General features: G+C 36.4%; 1 protein-coding gene across 2 annotated transcripts in view; it reads left to right on the top strand.

Annotated features, from left to right (window-relative positions):
* The window catches only part of MAGT1 (magnesium transporter 1), a 77,894-nt gene that overhangs the window by 38,378 nt on the left and 18,727 nt on the right, over positions 1–20,789 (top strand). For both annotated transcript variants that reach the window (XM_032840600.1, XM_032840601.1), the window contains exons 4-6: positions 18,489–18,629; positions 19,085–19,225; positions 20,061–20,150. In XM_032840600.1, coding sequence (XP_032696491.1) covers positions 18,489–18,629; positions 19,085–19,225; positions 20,061–20,150 — 372 coding nt within the window. The remainder of the gene's footprint in view (positions 1–18,488; positions 18,630–19,084; positions 19,226–20,060; positions 20,151–20,789) is intronic.

The raw sequence follows: 20,789 nt of genomic DNA, 5'->3' as shown, positions 1-20,789 counted from the left end.
AATGGTCTGAATGTATCTGTGAAGTCCAACTGGTTCAGTGTGTCATTCAAAGCCCTTGTTTCCTTGTTGATCTGCATAGATGATCTGCCTGTTGCTGTAAGTTGGGTGTTAAAGTCTCCTACTATTATTGTATTATTATAAATGTGTTCCTTTAATTTTGCTGTTAATTGGTTTATATAATTGTCTACTGGCAAGTTAGGATAAATATTTACAATTGTTACTTCTCTTTTTTTGGATAGATTATTATGATATACTTTCCTTCTCCATCTCTTATTGCTGTCTTTGGTTTAAAACATAGTTTGTCTGATATAAGTATGGGTACTTCAGCTTTCTTTTGTTGTCCGTTAGCATGATAAATGGTCCTCTACCCCCTCACTTATAATCTGGAGGTGTCTTTGGGTGTAAAATGTGTCTCCTGTAGACAGCATATTGATGGACCTTGTTTTTTTAATCCAGTGTGATAACCCTGTGTCTTTTGATTGGTGCACTTAGTCTATTTACATTCAGAGTAATTATTTTTTTTTCAACATTTTATTTATTTGACAGAGAGACACACAGGTAGAGAGGGAACACAAGCAGGGGGAGTGGGAGAGGGAGAGGCAGGCTTCCCGCATAGCAGGGAGCCCAATACAGGGCTCAATCCCAGGACCCTGGGATCATGACTTGAGCCGAAGGCAGACACTTAATGACTGAGACACTCAGGCACCCCCATTCAGACTAATTACGGAAAAATATTAATTTAGTGTCATTGTATTACTTGTAAAGTCACTATTTTTGTAGATTGTCCCTGATTCTTTTTGGTCTTCGTTACTTTTGGGATCTCTCTTTGCTCAAAGGATCCCCTTTAATACTTTTTGTAGAGCTGATGTAGTGTTCACAGTTTCCTTTAGTTTTTGTTTGTCCTGGAAACTCTCTATCTCTCCTTCAATTCTGAATGACAGCCTTGCTGGATAAAGTATACTTGGCTACATGTTTTCTCCTTTAGCACATTGAATGTATCATGCCTGTGCTTTCTGGCCTGCCAGGTCTCTTTGGACAGGTCTGCTCTCTGCCTCATATGTCTACCTTTGTAGATTAGGGACCTCTTGTCCAGAGCTGCTTTCAGGATTTTCTCTTTATCTCTGAAATTTGCAGACTTCACAATTCTATGTCGAGGTATTGATCTATTTTTGTTGATTTTTGATGGGGATTCTGTGTGCCTCCTGGACTTGAATGCCTATTCGTTCCTCAGATTAGGGAAGTTCTCAGCTATAATTTCTTCAAATAAACCTTCTGCCCCTTCTTCTCTCCCTCTCCCATCTTCTGGGACCCATGTTATTCTAATATTTCACTTTATGGTATCACTGATTTCTCAAATCCTCCCTTCATGATCTAGTAGTTGATTTTTCTCAAGTTCCTTATTGTCCATCATTTTGTCTTTTATATCACTGACTCTCTCTTCTGCCTGTTTATCCTAGCAGTTAGAGCCTCCATTTTTTACTGCATCTCAGGAATAGCATGTTTTACTTTGGCCTGATTAGATTTTAGTTCTTTTATTTCTCCAATATGGGATTCTCTTATGTTTTTCTCAAGTCTAACTAGTTTCTTTATAATCATTATTCTGGATTCTAGTTCTGACATCTTACTTCTATCCATATTAATCAAATCCCTGATAGTGAGTATTGCCTCCTGTTCTTTCTTTTGGAGTAAGTTTCTCTGTCTTATCATTATGTCCAGAAAAGATTAGATAAAAGAGAGAGAAAAGGCAAAAAAGCAAAAACAGCACCAGAAAAATACAAAACAAATCAGGAAAAACAGAAATAAAACAAAATAAGAAAAAAAATGAAACAAGAATTGCCCCTCTGCCAGGAGTCCAGGCTCAGTTTAAGCTGCTCCCAGATTACACTGTATGGCGCTGTTTTGCTACCCAAAGGCTTTCATCACCAATGGGGGGCATAAAAATTGCAGCACCCTGATCTCTGGCCCTGGAGCTAAACGTTTGCAACTCCCATTCTTCATTGAGCCCTCACAGAAAAGCATTCAATCACTCTTGTTTCCCTCGTTTCTGTCTGAACTCTATTCACCCAGCCTATGACTGAGGGTTTTTATCTCAGGCACACTACCCCATTTTGAGTCTCCAAACTTTACAGATTCATGTGGTACAGACCTGTACTATTCCTCCCAGGGGAAGGAGGGGCATCTTGCCAGGTTTCTACCTTTTGCTTGACCCTTGCCTGGAGAGCAGTCACTTGACCGTGCAGTGGTTCGTCAATAGTTTGCAGTTTATGGCAACATCAAGCAGAAAGCCATCTCCTAGGGATGCCTGGGTGGCTCAGTGCTTTAAGCATCTGCCTTCAGCTCAGGTCCTGGGATTGAGTCCCTCATCATGCTTCTTGCTCAGTGGAGAGCCTGTTTCTCTCTGCCTGCAGCTCCCTCTTCTCATGCTCTCTCTCTCTCTCTCTCAAATTAACAAAATCTTTATCAAAGAAAAGTAAGCCAGCTCTTAGGCTTGCTATTTGCAGCTAGCTTCCCTGCTCTGGTGCTTGGGAACTCTATCACACTCAGGCACCCCCTTTATTCTTGTGACCTGGGGATCCTGAGACAACCCTTTCCCACCTGGAATTCTGCCTCGCTTCACCACTTGAGCACCTTTAAGGCAGGGATGTTCCCCCTGTAGCAAACTTCTAAAAGTTCTGATTTTGCCCTCCGCTGCTTATAATACTTTCTGGTAGCTGCTCTATATCTTCCCATATATTGCCCTGGGTTCACTTTTCTGCACCTCCTACCTTGCAAAAAGTGGTCACTTTTCTATTTGTAGAATTACAGCAATTCTCTTCTCAGATCTCTGGTTGATTTTGCTGGTGTTCAGAATGATTTGATAACTATTGAGCTGAATTCCAGGGACCAGATGAAATTGGGGTCCCCTACTCCTCTGTCATCTTAACTCCTTCTGGCCACAAGAAGTTGTTTGTTTGTTTTTTAGATTTTATTTATTTATTTGACAGAGAGCACACAAGTACGCAGAGACAGGCCGAGATTGAGGAAGAAACAAGCTCTCTGCTGAGCAGAGAGCCCAATTCGGGGCTCGATCCCAGGACCCTGGGATCATGACCTGAGCCAAAGGCAGAGGCTTAACCCACTGAGCCACCCAGGTGCCCCTGGCTGCAAGAAGTTTTAAATAGGATTTACCTTATATGAGATCTAGAATAGTTAGTGAAATAAAAGCTGAACTTGAGCTGCCAATGAAATATAATGGTCAATGCTAACCTGTTAGAATATAGAAAATGGATGGTAATCAAGTAGGTTTTGTAGTTTTTTATTTTGTTAAACCATGTATAATACAAATGTTACCATTTTAACCAGTTTTAATTCTACAATTTATCAAGTAACTTTTTAAAGCACAGTATAAATCCCACCATTATGCCACATTATAGTTCTTAGTAGAATTAGGTACCTGTCTGCCCTCTTGTTTCCTGACTTAGTGGAAAGTCTTCTTGTTCAGAACTTAGCCCTTTTCCTGTGTTCTGCATCCCATACCCATTGGCTCTGTCAATCATGACTTCTTGCACCTGTATTTTTTCCAGGTTCTTTTAAATATTTTATTTGACACAGAGTGAGTGCACAAGCAGAGGGAGCGGCAGGCAGAGGGAGAAGGAAAAGCAGGCTCCCCTATAAGCAGGGAACCTGATGTGGGGCTCCATCCCAGGACCCTGGGATCATGATCTGAGCCGAAGGCAGATGCTTAACTGACTGAGCCACCCAGGTGTCCCTTGTACCTGTATTCACTTGTGTTCTTGTATATTCTCTTGGCTTAGACAAATATATAATGATACATATCCATCAGTATGGTATTATAAAGAGTGTTTTCACTGTCCTAATAATCCTCCATACTCTGCCAATTCATCCCTCCTGCCAACCCTTGGTAACCACTGAGATTTTTATCATTTCCATGTTTTGCTTTTTCCAAAGTATCATATAGTTACAATCATACAGTATGTAGACTTTTCACGTTCACTTCTTTCACTTACTAATAGTACTAAAAGCTTCTGCTTGTCTTTTCATGACTTGATAGCTAGCTCATTTCTTTGTAGTGCTGAATAATGCTCTATTGTCTGGATATACCAGAGTTTCTTTATACATTTCATGTGTTGAAAGACATCTTAATTGCCTCCAAATTTCAGCAATTATGATTACAACTCCTCATAAACATCCATATGTTGGCTTTTGTGCAGATGTAAGTTTCTTTTTTTTTTTTTTTTTTTTTAAAGATTTTATTTATTTATTTGTCAGAGACAGAGGGAGAGAGAGTGAGCAAGCACAGGCAGACAGAGAGGCAGGCAGAGGCAGAGGGAGAAGCAGGCTCCCCGCCGAGCAAGGAGCCCGATGTGGGACTCGATCCCAGGACGCTGGGATCATGACCTGAGCCGAAGGCAGCCGCTTAACCAACTGAGCCACCCAGGCGTCCCCAGATGTAAGTTTCTAACTCCTTTGGGTAAATATCAAGGAGTGCAATTGCTGGATCATATGATAAAAGTATGTTTAGTTTTGTAAGAAACTGCCAATCTTCCAACCTGGCTGTATCATTTTTCATTCCCAAGAGCAATAAATTAGGGTCTGTGTTATTCCACATATTCACCCGTATTTGATGTTGTCAGTATTCTGCATTTTGGCCTTTCTAATAGTCATGTAGTGGTATCTTACTATTATTTTTTTAATTTGTATTTCCCTGATGACACATCATATAGAGCATCTTCTCTCTTTTTTCTAAAAATAGGTAAAGAAAACTTTTTTTTCACATTTTAATTTAATTTTTAGTTAACATACAGTGAAATATTAGTTTCAGGAGTAGAATTCAGTGATTCTTCACTTACATACAACACCTAGTGCTCCTCATAACAAGTGCCCTCCTTAATAACCATCTGCCATCTAGCCCATCCCCCACCTTCCTCCCTCCATCAGCCTTCAGTTTATTTTCTACCATTAAGAGTCTCTTCTGGTTTGTTTCACTCTTTTTCCCCTTCCCATATGTTCATGTGTTTTGTTTCTTAAATTCCACATAGGAGTGAAATCATATGGCATTTGTCTTCTCTGACTGGCTTATTTTGCTTAGCATGATAAACTCCTAGCTCCATCCAGATTATTGCAAATGGCAAGATTTCATGCTTTTTAATGGCTGAGTAATATTCCATCTTCTACCACATCTTCTCTATCCATCAATCGATGCATGTTTGGGTTCTTTCCATAGTTTTGCTGTTATTGATAATGCTGCCCTAAACATCAGGGTGCATGTACTCCTTCAAATCTGTATTTTTGTATCCCGTGGATGAATATCTAGTTGTGTAATTGCTGGGTAATAGGTTGGTTTTATTTTTAAGTTTTCGAGGAACCCCCAAGCTGATTTCCAGAGTGTCCACACCAGTTTTCATTCCCATGAACAGTGTAAGAGGATTCCCCTTTCTCCACATCCTTGCCAACACCTGTTTTTTTCTTGTAATGTTAATTTTAGCCATTCTGACCAGTGTGAGATGATATCTCATTGTTGTTTTGATTTGTATTTCCCTGATGATGAGTGATGTTGAGCATCTTTCCATGTGTCAGTTAGCCATCTGCATGTCTTTTTTGGGAAAATGTCTATTCATTTCTTAACTGGATTATTTTGGGGGGTGTGAGTTTGATAAATTCTTTATCGATTTTGGATACTAACCCTTTATCAGATAATGTTATTTGCAAGTATCTTCTCTTGCTCCATAGGCTGCCTCTTAGTTTTATTGATTATTTCCTTCTTAGAGAATATTTTCAAAAGCTTATTTACCATTCATACATCTTCTTTAATGAAATGCTTGTTAAGGTCTTTGGCCCATTTTTTAATCAGCTCATTTGTTCTCTTATTGTTGAATTTTAAGAGTTCTTTGCATATCTTAGAGAACAGTCATTTATCAGATGTGTGTATTGCAAATTTTTTGTCTGTGGTTTGTCATCTCAGTCTCTTGACTTTGTTTTTCACCAAGCAGAAGTTTTAAATTTTAAGGAAGTACTACTTATTAGTTATTTCTGTCATGGATCTTGTCTTTGGTATTGTATCTAAGAAGTCATCACTATATCCATGGTCATCAAGGTTTTCTCCTATGTTACCTTCTAGGAGTTTTATATTTTTTCCTTTTGTATTTATGTCTATGATCCATTTTGAATTAATTTTTATGAAAAGTATAAGGTCTGTGTCTAGATTATGTGGGTTATTTATTTATTTAAGCTTGTGGATGTCTAGGTTTTTTTTAATTTATTTATTTTTTATTTTTTCAGCATAAGATGTCTAGTTGTTTTAACACCATTTGTTGAAAAGACTGTCCTTTCTCCATTTGTTTTTAGTTTTAAATTAATTAATTTTATTTATTTATTTTTAAAATATTTACTTGTCAGAGAGAGAGAGAGGGAGCACACTCTGGGGGAGCAGCAGAGGGAGAGGGAAGAGCCGGCTCCCTGCTGATCAGGGAGATCAGGGAAGGCAGATGCTTAACTGACTGAGCCACCCAGGCATCCCTTAATTTATTTATTTTTTAGAGAAGAGAGAGAGGATGAGAAAGTGTGGGGACCCATGAGATCATGACTTGAACTGAAATCAGGAATCTGATGCTTAACTGACTGAACCACCCAGGCTCCCCCCTTTTTCCATTAATTGCCTTTTTTCTTTGTCAGTGATCAGTAGACTATATTTATGTGGGTCTATTTCTGGGCTTTCTGTTCTGTGCTCTTCTGTGCTATTGATATATTTGTTTTTGGCCAATACCACACTCTCTTGATTACCATAGTTTGAAGCTGGGTAGTGACAGTTTTCCAATTTTGTTCTCCTTCAGTATTGTGTTGGTTATTCTGAGTCTTTCCTCTCCATGTAAACATTAGAATCACTTTGTCAATATCTACAAACATACATGGTGGGATTTTGACAGGATGCATTGAATGTATAGATGAAGCTGGGAAGCCATCTTGACAATATTGAGTCTTCCTATCCTTCAACGTGAAATACCTCTCCATTTCACTAGTTCTTTTTTTCTAAAGATTTTTCATTTATTTGTCAGAGAGAGAGAGAGAGCACAAGCAGGGGGAGTGGCAGGCAGAGGGAGAAGCAGGCTCCCCACTGAGCAAAGAGCCCAATGCAGATCTCTATCCCAGGACCCTGGGGTCATGACCTGAGCCAAAGGCAGCTGCTTAACCAACCGAGCCACCCAGGCACCCCTTGCTAGTTCTTCTTTGATTTCTTTTTATCAGAGTTTTGTTAGTTTTCCTCATATTGATCTTGTACATACTTTGTTAGGTTTATACTAACAAAATATGGGGGGATGCTAATGTAAATGGTATTTTTTATTTAAAATTTCTCTTGTTCATTATTCCTATATATGAAAACAATTGACTTTTGTATATTAAATTTGTATCATGCCACCTTGGTATAATCGCTTATTACAAGAGTTATTTTGGTTGATTCTTTTAGATCTTTTACAGAGATAATCATGTCATCTATGAACAAAGTCAGTTTTTTTTCCTTCCTTACCAAATATATTCCTTTTATTTCATTTTTGCCTTCTTGCATTAGCTAGAACTTCTAGGATGATGTTAAAAAGGATTGGTGATAAAGGCCATTCTTGTACCAAAGGATTTGTAACAAAGGCCATTCTTGTACCTGAACTTAGTAGAAGAGCGTTTAGTTTCTCATCATTAGCTATAATGTTAGCTGTAGTATTTTGGTAGATGTTCTTTATCAAGTTGAGGAAGCTCCCCTCTAATCCTTGTTTACTGAGAGATTTTATCATGGGTAGTTTGGATTCTGTCAAACGTTTTTCCTGTATCAATTGATAAGATAATGTGGTTCTTTTTAGCCTATTACGATAGATTGCATTAATTGATTTTTAAATTTTGTCTTAATTCTAATATAGTTAACATACAGTACTATATTAGTTTCAGGTGTACAATATAATGATTCAACAATTCCATACATCCTACAGTGCTCATCACAAGTGCACTCCTTAATCCCCAACACCTATTTCATCCACCCCTCCCACCCACCTCCCTTCTAGTAACCATTAGTTCTCTACTGTTGAGTCTGTTTCTTGGTTTGTCTCTTTTTTTTCTTTGCTCATTTGTTTTATTTTTCAGATTCCACAATGTGACTGAAATATGGTATTTATCCTTCTCTGGATAACTTATTTCACTTAACATTATGCTCTCTGGTTCCATCCATGTCTTTGCAAATGACAAGATTTCATTCTTTTTTATGGCTGAATTACATTCCAATGCATACATATACCACATACATATGTACTACATCTTCTTTATCCGTTTGTCTATTGATGGACTCTTAGGCTGTTTCTATACCTTGGTTATTATAAATAATGCTGCTACAGACATAGAGGTGCATATATCCCTTTGAATTGGTGTTTTTGTATTTTTTGGGTAAATACCCAGTGGTACAATTACTGGATCATAGGGTAGTTGTATTTTTAACTTTTTGAGGAAACTCCATGCTGTTTTCCACAGTGACTATACCAGTTTGCACTGCCACTAACAGTGCAAATGGGTTCCTTTTTCTCCACCTTCTCACCAACACTTGTTGTTTCTTTGTATTAATTGAGTATTAATATTGAACCACCCTTGCATGCTTAGAATAAATCCTCCTTGGTTGTGGTGTATAATTCTTTTTGTACATTATTGATTTAATTTGCTAATATTTTGTTTAGAGTTCTTGCATCTGTATTCATGAGGGACATCAGTCTATGGTTTTCTTATGTCTTTGTCTGTTTTGGATATGAGGATAATGCTGGCAATGTAGATGGAGCTGCATGTATTCCCTATGCTTATCTTCTATTTTTAAGATTTATTTACTTATTTTTAGAGAGGGAGAGCAGGGGGAGGGGGAGAGGAGAGAGAGAGAGAAAGAAAGAATCCGAAGCCGACTCCCTTCTGAGCATAGAGCCCGAGACAGGGCTGGATCTCACAACCCTGAGATCATGACCCGAGCTGAAACCAGGAGTCAGCTGCTCAACTAACTGAGCCACTCAGTTGCCCCTTTTTCTAAGTTTTATTTATTTATTTTTGCAGAGAGAGAGACAGAGACAGAGACAGAGACAGAGATTCCTTCTGCTCTATCTTCTGAAAGAGATTGTAGAAATTGGTATAATTTCTTCTTTATATGTTCATAGACTTTACCATTGAATTCATCTGAGTCTGTTGCTTTCTATTTTGGAGGGTTATTATTTTTGGTTCAGATTTTTTAATAGATATGGGCCTATTCAGATTTTTAAATTTCTTTTTGTATGAGTGTTGGTAAATTGTGTCTTTCAAAGAACTGGTCCATTACATGTAGGTTATAAAATTTGTAAGCATAGCATTGTTTGTAGTTTTTTTTATACTGTCCCTTTAATGTCCATATAGGATCTATAGTGGTGTCCTCTCTTTCATATCTGATACTAGTATTTGTTGTCTTCTCTTCTTCTTAGTTTGGCCATACACTTATCGATTTCTTTGACCTTTTCAAAGAACAAGCTTTTGGTTTCATTGATTTTTCTATTGACTATTTTCAATTTTGTTTATTTCTGCTCTAATTCTTATTATTGTCTGCTAAGTTTGGATTTAATTTGTTCTTTTCTTTGGTTTCCTAAGGGGGAAACTTAAATTATTGATTTAGATATTTTTCCTCTAATATGCATTCAGTGTTATAAATTTCCCTCTAGCCATTTTTTGCTCTACCCCACAGATTTTGATAAGTTGTGTTTCCCTTTTCATTTAGTTCAAAATCTTTCTGAATTTCTTGAGATTTTGTCCTTGACCATGTGTTAATTAGAAATGTATCATTTAATTTTCATGTATTTGGGGATTTTCTAGTTCTTTTTCTGTTATGGTTTCTAGTTCAATTCCATTATTGTCTAAGGGTCCAACATTGTATGATTTCTATACTTTAAATTTGTTAGGGTGTGTTTTATAGCCCATAATGTGGTTTGTCTTGGTGAGTGTTTCGTGTGAGTTTGAGAAGAATGTGAATTGTGCTTTTTTGGGTGAAGTTAGTCTGTAGATATCAATTATATCTAGTTAATTGAAGGTGGTATTGAGTTCAGCCATATCCTTACTGATTTTTTGCCTGCTGGATCTGTCCATTGGGTGTTGAAGAGGGCTATTGAAGTCTCCAACTATGATAGTTGATTCATCTATTTCTCCTTTCAGGTCTATTAGATTTTGTCTCACATAGTTTGACACTGTTGTTAGGCACATACGTATTAAAGATTGTTATGTCTTTTTGGAGAATTGACCCCTTGATCATCATGTAATGAATGCCCTTTTTTAATCTCTAATATCTCCATATTTTGAAATCTGCTCCATCTAAAGTTAATACAGCTATTCCTGTTTTCTTCTGATTAGTGTTAGCAGAGTATATTTTCCTCCATCCTTTTAATCTATGTATTATCCATATATTTCATCTGTATGTCTCTCTATTTAAAGTTGGTTTCTTAAAAAAAATAAAAATAAAGTGGGTTTCTTGTAGTCAACATACACTTGGGTCTTGTTTTTTGTTGTTGTTGTTGTTGTTGTTTTAAGATTTATTTATTTATTTATTTGACACAGAGAGAGAGAGATCACAAGTAAGCAGAGAGGCAGGCTGAGGGAGGGGGAAGCAGACTCCCTGCCAAGCAGAGAGCCCGATGCAGGATTTGATCCGAGGGCCCTGAGATCATGACCTGAGCCGAAGGCAGAGGCTTAACCCACTGAGCCACCCAGGCGCCCTTTGGGTCTTGTTTTTTGAGCCTATGTTTAGACTACTGATACTCATATTATTTATGTATTTGGATTATTTATGCAGTTGGACTAATACGCACTGTATTCATTACTGTTTTCCATTTGTTGCCCTTAGTCATTGTTTCTATTTTTATTTTCCATTCCTTTTCTGCCTTTTGTATAGCTAAACATTTTATGTGATTTCATTTTCTCTCCTTTCTTAGCATATTGGTTATACTATTTTTTCCCCCTTTTTTAGTGATTGCCATAGAATTTGCAATATACCTTTATAGCTAATTCAAGTCCACTTTTTTTTCTTTTTTTAGAGAAAGAGCATGCACACAAGTGCTGGCGGTGGGGCAGAAGAGAGGGAGGGAGAGAATCTTAAGCAGGCTCCACACCCATTGCAGAGTCCGGCACGGTTTTCAATCTCACAACCCTGAGATCATGACCTGAGCTGAAATCAAGAGTTGGACACTTAACCAACTGAGCCACCCAGGCACCATCCCCATCCACTTTCACATAACATTATACTACTTCATGGGATGTGTGAGTAACTTAAAATAAAAAAAATATATTCCTAACTTCTGTCTCCCATCCCTTGTATCATTTCTGTCACTTATTTCAGTTATATTTAAATATACATAAATGCATACACAATTGAATACATTGTTGATATTACTTTGAATAAACTGTTATCATCTCTTAGGTAAATTTAGAATAAGAAAAATAGGGACACCTGGCTGACCTAGTCAGTGGACCACGCAGCTCTTGGTCTCAGGGTTATGAGTTCAGCTCCATGTTGGGTATAGAGATTACTTAAAAATAAAATCTTAGGGGCGCCTGGGTGGCTCAGTGGGTTAAGCCGCTGCCTTTGGCTCAGGTCATGATCTCAGGGTCCTGGGATCGAGCCCCGCATCGGGCTCTCTGCTCAGCAAGGAGCCTGCTTCCTCCTCTCTCTCTGCCTGCCTCTCTGCCTGCTTGTGATCTCTGTCTGTCAAATAAATAAATAAAATCTTTTTTAAAAATTTAATAAAGAAATAAATAAATAAATAAAATCTTAAACAGAAAAAGAAAAGTATTTTATTCTCACTTTTTTCTTCTTCAGTGTTCTCCCTTCCTTTATGTGGATCCAAGTTTCTAACCTTTCTTATTTTCCTTGTCTCTATGAACTTTTTTTAACATTTCTTGCATGAAATTCCTTTAGTTTTTGTTTGTCTAAGACAGTATATTTCTCCTCCACTTTTGAAGAATAATTTCTTAGGGTGCAGAATTCTAAGTTGGTGTTTTTTTTTTTTTTCTCTTCACGCTTTAAATATTTCACTCTCTTCTTCCTTGGATGGTTTCTAAAGAGAAGTTGGAAGTAATTCTCATCTTTCTTCTTCTGTGAGGAAGGTGTTGTATTCCTCTGGCTTCTTTCAGGTTGTTTTTTTTTTTTTCTTTGACTATCTATAGTTCAAAAATGATATGCCTGGGTATATTTTTTTGGCATTTACTCTGCTTGATATTCTTGGAACTTCCTGAATCTATGGTGTGGAGTGAGATGTTAGTTTGAGGGATTCTCAATCATTACTGTTTTAAGTATTTCTTCTGTTCCTTTCTCTGTTCTTCTGGTATTCCCATTATGTGTATGTTACATCTTTTGTAGTAGTTGACCTATGGTCCTTGAATATTCTGTTCTGTTCCTTTTAGTCTTTATTCTCTGCCTTTCAGTTTTTGAGGATTCTGTTAATAGATCCTCTAGCTCAGAGAGATTTCTTCCTCAGCCATGTCTAGTGTACTAATAAGCCCATCAAAGGCATTTTTCTTTCAGTTATAGTGTTTTTCATCTCCAGCATTTCTTTTTGGTTCTTTTTTAGGATTTCTACCTCTCTTTTTACAGTACCCATTTGTTTTTGCATGCTGTATTATCCATTAGTTCTATTAGCATATTAACCATAGATTTTAAAAATTCCCGATCTGATAATTCCAACATCCTTGTCGTGTCTAGTTATGATACTTGCTCTGTGTCTTCAAATCATGTTTTTTTGACTTTTGGTTTCATAGCCAGACATGATGTACTGGTTAAAATGAACTGCTGTATTGGCCTTTAGTAAGGTGGGATGGGTGTGTTCTATGGTCGTATGATTAGGTCTCTGTTTTTTAGTGAGACTATACCCCTGGAATATGAACTTCACAAGAATTTCTCAGCCTTCCACCTCCTCTTAGGGGACAGGGTAACATCTTTCATTTGAATTAGTACTTTCAACTGTTTCACTTGCCACCATCCATATAGTACACTCTCCCTGTTACCTCTGTAACAGTTTCTAGAGTTTTGTCTGGAGAGTATTTTTTTTGAAGATTTATTCATTTAAGAGAGAGAGTACGTGTGCATGTGAGTTGAGGGGAGGAGCAGAGGGAGAGAATCTCTAGCAGACTCCCCACTGAGTCCAGAGGCTGGCACAGGGTTCAATCCCAGGACCGTGAGATTATGACCTGAGTTGAAATCATGAGTCAGACGCTTAACCAACTGAGCCACCCAGGCACCTCTCTGGAGAGTATTAATAAGAATAGTTGGGAAAAATTAAATTTGGGAACCTTGAGGGTAAACAAAATTTAATGTTATTTTTTACTTCAGGGTATCATGACCTATGAAGGATCTGAGGGTTTTATTCTGCTTACAAGATAATAAGTTACACTACCATAGTTTCATAGATACTAGCAGAAGAGATTATACTCCTGGGTCAGAGTTAAAGGACTTTATATTATTCACAGTAATGATGGTATCCAAAGTATCAGCACTTTCTTGCACCATTTCCCCAAGCCCCACTTTCCATAGGATGATGCAATGAAGGAAAATGGTTTGCATTATGGGAGAGTATCTCCAAGCTTTAGAAAATCCTAGAAAAGGTATTAAGCATGCATGCCCTTTGCTTTGGAGGGGGTCTGTTTCTATCTTCTAAGGCTATACAAACACCCTTGAGAAAATCATCCAGAACAAAGGTAGTCAATTCCTCTTAATGCAACATGTGCAGAAACACAAGAAACCTATGGAGAATTGTCTCCCAACACAGGACTTTTCATAGACTTTAACATGCTGGTGTGTGTTATTTTTCAAATCCAGTAGTGGGCTGTGATATGCAGAACTTCCCAAATTATTGGACTAGTTAATGAAGGATTTTGCTTAGATTCTGTGGAACATACTTTTGAAAATAGTGACATTAGACTAAAGCCAAAATTCCTTAGTTTTCCATTCATGCACTCTTTACTCCAGATGCATAACAACCTCTATTTATATTATGTCATATACTGTCTTATTTCAGTATCATTGATTGTTTCTCTCCCCTCTCAAAATTCCACTTACCTTTAAGCCTCATTTCACATACTCCCTTGCGGCCTTTTCAGATCTTCCAAATGAAATGTGAGTCATCCCTTTTCTTGTGTTGCCATACTATTTTCCTTATATTTCTATTATACATGTATCCACATTCTACCTCATAGTAAAATTAGCCCTATAGTTGTTTGACAGTTCATCTTAGAATATAATCACTTACTTAAGAGCAGAGCCAACATCCTATAGCTATCAGTGTTAAGTACATAAGGATATTCAATAAATATCAAACAGCTTAATATTACCATTTTACAGTATGTCATTGTGCCAGTCATATTCCAGTCACAGCCCCACAAAGCAAAACAAGTACATTTATAAAACATGCTACAGGGGCGCCTGGGTAGCTCAGTGGGTTAGGGCCTCTCCCTTCAGCTCAGGTCATGATCTCAGGGTCCTGGGATCAAGCCCCGCCTCAGGCTCTCTGCTCAGCAGGGAGCCTGCTTCCTCCTCTCTCTCTCTGTCTGCCTCTCTGTCTACTTGTGATCTCTGTATGTCAAATAAATAAATAAAATCTTAAAAAAAATGCTACAACCTAAAAGATGAGTGCATTTAGCCTTTATTAGACCAAAGGAAACAATTTCTGAGTTTAAAAAATTGCTTTCTCATTGTCTGTTATTCAAGCTGTGGTATTGTTTTAGAAATTAAAAATTGTAATTCCACTTATTTTAACAATATACACAAGGGATTTCTGTTAGTGATTTATAAAAATACAAAACTAATTTTCTTTTACATCAAATAGCTTTTCATAATTGATGCCTATTTTAGAACTATATTTAGAGTTAGTGGTATGAGAATGGTAGTATATCCATTTGTGGAAGAAATTAAAATCTTTCTCCAAATAGTAGTGTCATATGCCACAGTATATGTGGGAAAATATATATAACATATAATGTGTTGTCTTTATCAATCTTAAATATAAAATTCACTAGCGCTAAGTTGACTCACATTGTTGTGCAGCGAATCTCCAGAACTCTTTTTATTTTATAAAACTGAAATTCATTACCCATTAAATAATTCCCCACTCCCTTTTCTCATAGCCCCTGGTGACTACTATTCTACTTTCAGTCTCTATGACTTTGACTACTGTAGGTACCTCATATAAATGTAATTATACCGGGTGCCTGGGTGTCTCAGTCCATTAAACATCTGCCTTTGGCTCAGGTCATGATCCTAGGGTCCTGGGATTGAGCCGGCTCCTTGCTCAGTGGGGAGCCTACCTCTTCCTCTCCTTCCATCTGCTACTCTCCCTACTTGTGCTCTCTCTCGCTCTGTCAAATAAATAATAAAATCTTTAAAAAAATAAATGTACAATATTGGTCTTTTTGTGACATGCTTTATTTCACTTAGCATTATGTCCTCAAAGTTTATCCATGTTGTAGCATGTGCCAAATTTTTTTTTCTTTTTTGAGGCTGAAAATGTATGTATATAGCACCTTTTATTTAACCATTAATCTATTGATGGACACTTGAGTTGCTTCCATCTTTTGGCTATTGTGAATAATGCTGCTGTGAAAGTAAGTGTACAAATATCTCTTGGAGACCCTGCATTCAGTCCTTTCAGGTATATACACCTAGAATTGAAATTCCTGGATCATGTTCCATTTTTAATTTTTTAAGGAACCTCCATCCTGTTTTCTGTAGAGGTTGCACCATTTCATATTCCCACCAGCAGTACACACAGGGGTTCCAGTTTCTTTACTTCCTCAGCAACACTTATTTTTTAGTTGTTTTGTTTTGTTTTGTTTGATAGTAGCCATTCTAATGGGTATTGAGTGGTATTTCATTATAGTTTTGAGTTGTATTTCCCTAATGATTAAGTGATGTAGAGCATCTTTTCATGTGCTTGTTGCTCACTTCTTTATCTTTTTTTGAGAAACATCTATTCACATCCTCTGCCCAGTTTTTAATCTGTTTGGGTTTGTTTTTTGTTTGTTTGTTTTTTCTTTAGTTGAATTGTAGTTCTTCATATATTGTAGATATTAACCCTTTATCAGATATATGATTTGGAGATATTTTCTCCCATTTCATAGATTGCCTTTTCACTCTGTTGATTTGTGTCTTTAGTCTACAGAATATTTTTAAAGGGCTGATTTGGTATAAAGTTCTTTTTTTTTAAAGATTTTATTTACTTATTTGACAGACAGAGATTACAAGTAGGCAGAGAGGCAGGCAGAGAGAGAGGAAGAGAAGCAGACTCTCCGCCGAGCAGAGAGCCTGATGCGGGGCTCTTTCCCAGGACCCTGGGATCATGACCCGAGCCGAAGGCAGAGGCTTTAACCCACTGAGACACCCAGGCGCCCCGGGTATAAAGTTCTTATACTAGTAATTATGAAAATACAAGTTACAAGAATTGTGATGCACAATATTTACCCATTATACAAACTTATGGTAAAAATATAGAGAAATAGATACCTTCCTTTATTGATGGATAGAAGTATAAATTGGTACAGTCACTTTGGAAAGCAGGTTGACTCTATCCATTTTAATTTCAAATGTTTCTACCCTGTGACCTAACAAGTCCATCTTTGGAGAAAAACTCTTAGTGGGTATACAGGAAGATATGTATGTGGCTCTTCAGTGCAACATTATGTTTAACTGGAAAAAAAAAGACCAAAGTCCAACAATAGCATAGTTTCTTAGTAATCTGAAAGAGTGAGGCGTGTACACACACACACACACACACACACACACACACACAATCATGGATAGATCTTTCAAACATGGCTGCATATAAAAAGAAAATTGTAGAATATTATAGTTAATATGATACCATTTGTGTTCAAACAGAAAGCAATATTGTGTTTTCTGTTGGTATATACACATGTATATGAATAAATTCAGAAAGGTCTAGAAATAATAATAGTGGTTGCCAGGGGTGCCTGGGTAGCTCAGGCATTAAGCATCTGTTTTCGGCTCAGGTCATGATCCCAGGGTCCTGGAATGGAGCCTCACATTGGGCTCCCTTCTCAGCGGAGAGCCTGCTACTCCCTCTTCCAATCCCCTGCTTGTGTTTCCTCTCTCACTGTCTCTCTCTCTGTCAAATAAATAAATAAAATCTTGAAAAAAAATAATAGTGGCTGCTAGAATTGATTGCAGTTGGAACTATTTTTATTTCCTAAGGGAAATGGATTCATATATTACCTAGATTTTTATACATTTTTTTTTAAATCCAAAAGTGATATAGTTAAATATTGATGATTTTGTCTTAAAGGCACCTCCCTGGTTCAGTTGGGAGAACATGTGACTTTTGATCGCAAGATAGTGAGTTCCAGCAACCCCGTATTGGGTGTAGAGATTACATACATACAAATTTTAAAAAAGATTTCAGCCTGAAGTTTGGGTAGTAGTTTGTGGAGTGAACACTGTCTAGGGTCTGGTTCTTAGCTTTTCAGACTCTGAAATTGAATTTTTAACAGTGTAGCCAGAATTTATCTAGTTCTGGAGACCTTGTATGCACTTACCAAACTAAAAATCTGTGGACATTGGAAACTAAAGGACTCATCTATTCATTAATTTGCCAAGGAGACCAAAATAATCACATCCATTAATCACTATGTTCTCCTTCCTTATGGGAAAGTCTAAAACATTACTGTTAAAGGGTTTTGTTGTGAATATAGGATCAAAGCAAGGGAGTTAGATTGTTTTATTGTCTGATGTCTTTAAATTATAAATGTCTCATACAAGCTAATCTCCCTTATAGGGTTACCTGTTGAGAGGACCTGAATATTTGCATCTGTTGGTCAGCATCTTTTCCCTGTACTTAGACTTTCTCTTTTCTACAAATACAGTTATATCAGGAAAGATATAAGGCAGATGAGTCAGTTATGGTTTCTTTACCTAAATAATTCCAATGTTGTCTTCTTTAAGAATACATTGGTCACATTATTGAGAATGTGATGCTTATCAGTAAACACTTAAGAAACTTTTAGAATTAACTATTTCTGCACATGACTACCATTTTGTATTGATTTTCACTTTAGTTTTAGAGTACTATCTTGTTTACTCAGACTGAAAATGTACTCAATTTGGAGTTTATTTCAGCTACAAAAGGCAATTTTAGTTCTTGCAAATGTGTTCTTTTTGTGTTATTTCTGAACAGATTAAAATGTTTGTGATATGGGAGATTTTCCATTCTAAAGGAGTAGAGTATAGGTTTCCTAGCTCAGAGTTAATATTTGGTCAGGGAAGTGTACTAATTAAGGTCACAGGCAGTCTTGGGTTTGAATCCTGATTCCACCACTTTTCACTTTCCTTAGGCAAATCGCTTGACCTACCTAAACCTGGGCTTCCTCATCTTTGTAAAATGCCTAAATTTCAAGGTAATATTTGCTATTAAGATTATTTTCTTGATAACTTATATTTTCATGGACTTCTTTTTATTCAGCTAAACATGAATTCAGCTCCAACTTTCATCAACTTTCCTGCAAAAGGGAAACCAAAGCGAGGTGATACATATGAGTTGCAGGTGCGTGGTTTTTCAGCTGAACAGATTGCCCGGTGGATTGCTGACAGAACTGATGTCAATGTAAGTTTCCCTACTTTGTAGAAAGTTACCCCTTCCATTGTCTTCTTCCAGTCTTACTGGGAGGTCTGAATTGGTCTATCTAGTGGTATTTGGAAAATACTTCTTAATCTAAAAGACGTTGTGTTGTAGTTAAACAGAATACTGTACCTATCTCATCCCATTTGGGGATACATTGTAGACTCTTTTGATTAGGATGAAAAGAAAAAGTATGATTTTCCTTTTAAAGTTTTTATTTAAAGAAATTTTTATTTTATTTAATAATTCAAATTAATTAATTAATTTAATATAGTGAACTGTTTCGGGTATAAAATACAGATTTAACACTTCCATACAACACCTGGTGCTCATCACAATAACCACACTAGTTTTGATTGCTTTCATTTTGAATTAGTTTGACCTATATAATTAACAAGTAAATTCCATACTTAAAACGTTTTTTCTTTCCTTTCCATTAGATTAGAGTAATTAGACCCCCAAATTATGCTGGTCCTCTTATGTTGGGATTGCTTTTGGCTGTTATTGGTGGACTTGTGTATCTTCGAAGAAGCAATATGGAATTTCTTTTTAATAAAACTGGTTGGGCTTTTGCAGCTTTGGTGAGTGAATTTTAGAACAAAACTTGTTTGCATATATAAATGTATGTCAAATATACATAAATTTAAAATTTTATAAGCTTAAAATAAAAAACTATTAAGATGTATTTTAAATAACAGCATCTCTATAATTGATTTTTTTCTCAATAAAATGTATACATTTCTTAGGAGTACTGTCATGTGTAAATGAAAACAAGTGTTTCAAATACTTAGACAGTAAACTACTTAGGGGATAATGAATTATTTAAAGAACTATGATAATTCTGTACTTAGATAAGTAGAAAAATGATTTTTAAATACTTTGAATGTAGTAAACCTAGAAGGGTAACAACCTCAGGAAATAAACCATCTCAAAACTTTTAAAAAATTGTTTGCATACAATATTGTATTGTTAAGTAGAATTTTGTTTTTTATTTCTTACCTGTGAGGGGGATTTTATTTACTCATGCCTTAAAATCATTTTGTTTCCTCCATTATCTTATTAGCATGGCCAGAGTTTGTGGGAACTTGTACTCCTTTTTTATCCAATCTCAACGATAGGATGTCACCCCTAAGAAAATATGCAGTTCCTTTGAAAATATTCTTCTAAAAGGCTCTTCAGTTTTCAATTTTTAAACATCTGTCAGGTTATATATAATTTTAAAATAGGGTTTTCCTTTCAGTGTAAGTGTTAGTGATTCTTGTGAAATACAAGCCTTATTCAAAAATTACTCATCTGAAAAAAATTTGGTTCCTGTATTACTTGAGCAGACATGCTTTTCATCATCCTGTTAGTCTGATCAGTATAGGAGCAGCTGCACCATGTTATATAAGTATTTCCTTATTTTTTGTTTCCTAGTGTTTTGTGCTTGCTATGACATCTGGTCAAATGTGGAACCATATAAGAGGACCACCATATGCTCATAAGAATCCACACACAGGACACGTGGTAAGGGAAGTTCAGAATTTCTTTCCATTATACACCAAAGTTAACCTTAATAATTATTAATTATTAGTTATTAATAATTATTATCGATATACATATATAGATAATTATTATTTTGTGACACCATTGCCAAGGTGTGAAGGAATTGGGTTTTCAATCTCTCTTAGATGATCAGTTAATGAAATGTGCTTTTAAAAGTGGAAAATTCCTTATCCTTATCACATTTGGTGAGTTCTTTTGACTCTAAGAGGCTAAGAATCAAAGTCAGCTTTCAACTAAACAGTAGTTGAAATGCACAAGTACTTGAGCAGCTACTGTTTCTAGGCACTGTGCTAAGTATTATTAGATGCAGTGGTAAACAAGAACAATCTTTGCTTTCATGGAGTTTACATTATTGTACCTCATGGTCTTGTACACTGAAGTACTATGTTTCTCACATATTCTGTTGTTGAGAACATAGTACAATGAAAAGACAAATGAATAATAAATAACACAGAAATAGTGTTTATTTTTTTCCAGTTTCTTTACTGACGAATTCCACAGACTCAATGCTTATGTAAATCAGGTGCATTAATAATTTCATAGGGCTCAAAAATAGCCAATTTTAGGATTAGAATATCAAAAGTTAATGTATATTTAAAT

This window comes from Lontra canadensis, unplaced genomic scaffold, assembly GCF_010015895.1.
Source record: "Lontra canadensis isolate GAN:19392208 unplaced genomic scaffold, GSC_riverotter_1.0 scaffold114, whole genome shotgun sequence".
NCBI lineage: Eukaryota > Metazoa > Chordata > Mammalia > Carnivora > Mustelidae > Lontra > Lontra canadensis.
This window is presented reverse-complemented; position numbering and strand designations above follow the sequence as displayed.